General features: G+C 39.5%; 1 protein-coding gene across 1 annotated transcript; it reads right to left on the bottom strand.

The window, feature by feature from the left end:
• Window positions 1–381: 381 nt before the first annotated feature.
• LOC131310717 (F-box protein At5g65850-like) lies at window positions 382–3,297 on the bottom strand. Its single transcript, XM_058337893.1, has 2 exons — window positions 3,196–3,297; window positions 382–1,860 (listed from the first exon to the last, which is right to left on the bottom strand). Exon 2 carries the CDS (start codon window positions 1,743–1,745, stop codon window positions 546–548), a length of 1,200 nt encoding a protein of 399 aa, XP_058193876.1. The 5' UTR covers window positions 1,746–1,860; window positions 3,196–3,297; the 3' UTR covers window positions 382–545.
• Between the last annotated feature and the right edge of the window lie 306 nt (window positions 3,298–3,603).

Genomic DNA, 3,603 nt, shown 5'->3' with positions numbered 1-3,603 from the left:
TCTCCTACTCCCAGCGAGTAGTTGAAGTGCTTGTAAATTAATCCCAACACACCCGACACCCATAACAAAAAAAAAGTTATTGTTGTGGCCCCCTCTTATAAGAGATCCCAGTTCAACCCTCTCTTATTTTTTGAATTAAATGTGATATATTATGAAAGAATGATATGTCTCGTAAAAAAAAATAAGTACTTAAAAAATAAAAATCTTCACGGAACGGGGTTCATGAATTTGAGCGGAAGTTGATCCACATAGTAAATTTACAGATGCAACTAGTGTGCAACCCATATGAGCACAAAAATCTTTTTTGGGAATCATTACAGTATTGGTACTATCATAGAGGATCTGAAGTGATTATTTAAACACCCAGATCAGAAAGCGTAATGGTCTAATAATCCAATGCCCATAAATTACTCATTGGACAACAACATTCACAATCAAAATCAAATCAATACACCTAGGGGAGATATATGGCTTGACAAAAAGGTCTCATACGAATGAAATGTAATAACAAGACTTACATAGAGAAAATGAAATGACAGAAAAATTTAAATATCTCGCAAGGAAACCAGATTTTCAACAAGATTAAAGACACCCATGTACACTGGATTCAGAAGAGAAAGCCCTGTGATTTCGATCTTTCTTAAACTTCTTTTGTTCCGACCATAATAGTACACCTCCAAGTTAGTAGACACAGGCAGCCGCTTCAGAAGAACATGCAGGAGGATCTCGCCTGCCTGAATTGCGCCATTTGTATAAATAGGTGGTCGAACAATATCCCGTGGCAGCGTGATCCTCTCATTGACCCAACCCCACTTGTCATAGTCCTCCAGTATCCAAAGCTCCAGCGGTACATTTTCTGGGAGTTCCACAAAGGGTTTATCACAAGCAGCCAAATGGCCTCCAAGTTCTACCAGACAACGCGTGCGTGGGAATTCCCTAGGCAGTGAAAACACCCGAAATCTCTCTTCTTTGAGGTCAAATGCCACTACAACCTCACCATCAACAGTACGAGAACATATCGAATAATACCAAGTATTTCTCCAGTGTATAACTCCACCAACACAAACGCCACGTGAACCAAACTCAAGGTGGGAGGCCTGGGGAACAATGTCAATCTTTCTCCACGAGTGTGTGCCCAAAGTGAAAATTTCACACTCGCAATGAGAGTACTCCAATTGTCCTTGCCTCTCTTTCAGTACATGGTACATATTCAACACTTTGTATTGCTTAGTGGAAGGATCAAACCCAAATGACACCAACGGTCCTGCATAACGGACGTGACAGTTTGCTGGCCTCGTAAATGGGGGAAGGGTAATGAGTTCTTTGGTGGTAGGATTCATAATCAAAATGGATTCAGATACCTTACGGTACCAACATAACAAGCCATTGACAGATGCTTCAATTTCACATGAACCTGACTTTAAATAGGTGAACAAGGGCTGGGCCAGTCCTCCTTCATAATTGGCCGAGAAAAAATGTATATCCTTGAAGTCACAGGTAGTTAAACAGATTACACGGTACCAGCCACCGGGTCTAGACTTGGAATGGAAATGGTGCAATTCCACAAAGGAGGGCTCCTCAATTAGAGCGCGCCAATACTTGCAGATGCACTTGCATTGGCCGACCATCTTTGCTGGGAGTCTTGTTAGAATGTCCTCCAATATCTCACGAGGCAAGTAACTCTCATTTGTCATTCCACAAGTATTGCTGGAGGAAAATCTAAGAGTGCCTTTCTTATTACTCATCACATTTGATTTAAGAGTAACCAAAGCGACGAGTACACTTGAACAAACAAGTAGGTCCAAGTTCTGGGGGAGCTTGATTTTGCAATGTCCAGGAAGAGTAAAAATGGATATCCAGCTGATAAAACAAAAAAGTAAAAAAAAAAATCAAACAAGTTTCACGAGGGCTTGATAGCTAGATAACAATATAGAGAAACCAACGAATATCTAAAACACGAGGAAAACTTAACATAATTTGTGCGCACAAGGGTTTGTTTGGTTCAAATTAGTAAACTGTCCTGATCAAGATCGGTTGCAGTTGTTCAAAAAAAAAAGGTCGGTTGCAGTCTATGAAGCGCATAAAATTTGCTGGAAGTCACGCACACTCATCGGACACGCGACCAACACACATGGGAAGTGTTCTTATTTATTCCTATGTTTTTCCCACTCACTAGTGAGTCAGTGACACTCTGAAACATGCTCAAAATATTATAGGACACTCTCGAGAGACTAGATGGACACTTGCGGAACATATTGGGAATGTCAAATATAGTAGTAGACTTTAGGCAAAAAGTAGGGAAGTCTTGTTTGTGTATGAATCTGTGAAAGATGATGGTTAATAGCTAAAAATATTAGTTTCGTGGGAACATTTTGTGAATGAGAAAGTAACACAGGAGAATGAAATGTAATCGGGTACGCTTGAACAAACATGTACTTCCAAAGTGACGAGTACGCTTGAAGCCTTGAGCAGACAAGTAGTTCCAAGTAATGAGGGAGCTTGATTTTGCAATGTCCAGGAAGAGTAAAAATGGATATCCAGCTTATAAAACAAAAACAAAACAAAAAAAATCACACAAGTTTCATGAGGGGCTTGATAGCTAGATGACAATAAAGAGAAACCAATGAATATCTAAAACACGAGGAAAACTTAACTAATTCGCGTGCACATGGGTTTGTTTGGTTCAAATTAGTAAAGAATAAAAAACTAGGCTAGGCTAGGCTTTTTCTTGGATTAAATTTTTTGGGGTGAAAGTCATAATTTTGTATTTTTTTTTATTTCTTTTGTCGAAACAAATCAATATTTCACAAAAGTTTGACACAAAACCTGAAAAAAATCGAATAAGAACAAAAAAAAAAAGCAAGTTGAGGTTTTTTATTTTTTTTTTTATTTTTTTTTTGGGGGGGTGGGGGGTGAACTAGGCCGATATCATGAGGGCAAATTGCTGAAACAATAACATGGGGAATTGGGTATGGAGAAGATAATATACAAGCTAAGAGCGAACAAGATAGTAATCATAAGGGCTACACAGGGGAAAGCTAAGCAAATAGTACTAATACAGAACTCCGAAGAAGATAAAGACCGAACCCTCCAAAATACAGTATGAATTACCCATAAACAGAACAATAAGCAGAGAGAGATTAACGCGCAGAGAGAGAGAGAGAGAGAGAGAGAGAGAGAGAGAGAGAGAGAGACCTATTCTTACTCCCGCCAGCGCCGGAGATTTGTTCTGATATATAATGAGACCTCCCTTGAGGTTTCGGAAACTATGGTTCGGATTCCCCCTTCTGTTACTTATAAGTTCCTATGTAAAATTTTAAAATGACACCTAAACTTTCAACTCAATGTCACATAGACATCTGAGCTTTATTTTATTTCAATTAGGCACCTATACTTAACAAAACCCCCAAATTGAGGCACCTGCCTCACATTCCGTCCGTTTTCTGATAGAAATTGATGATGTACAATTTTTCTGCCGTTAATGACCCTTTGGCACACAAGGGTAGCCCCAAAGTATTGTAGAGAATCAAAGCCCTCCTTTCTCTCCTCGCCTCCGTCCCCCTTCTCCACATCTTTCTCCATTTTCCGGTCTCCACCACCACT

The sequence above is a fragment of the Rhododendron vialii genome, chromosome 12a (genome assembly GCF_030253575.1).
Source record: "Rhododendron vialii isolate Sample 1 chromosome 12a, ASM3025357v1".
NCBI classification, from domain to species: domain Eukaryota; kingdom Viridiplantae; phylum Streptophyta; class Magnoliopsida; order Ericales; family Ericaceae; genus Rhododendron; species Rhododendron vialii.
Note: the sequence above shows the minus strand (reverse complement) of the source record. Positions and strands in the feature narration are given on the sequence as shown.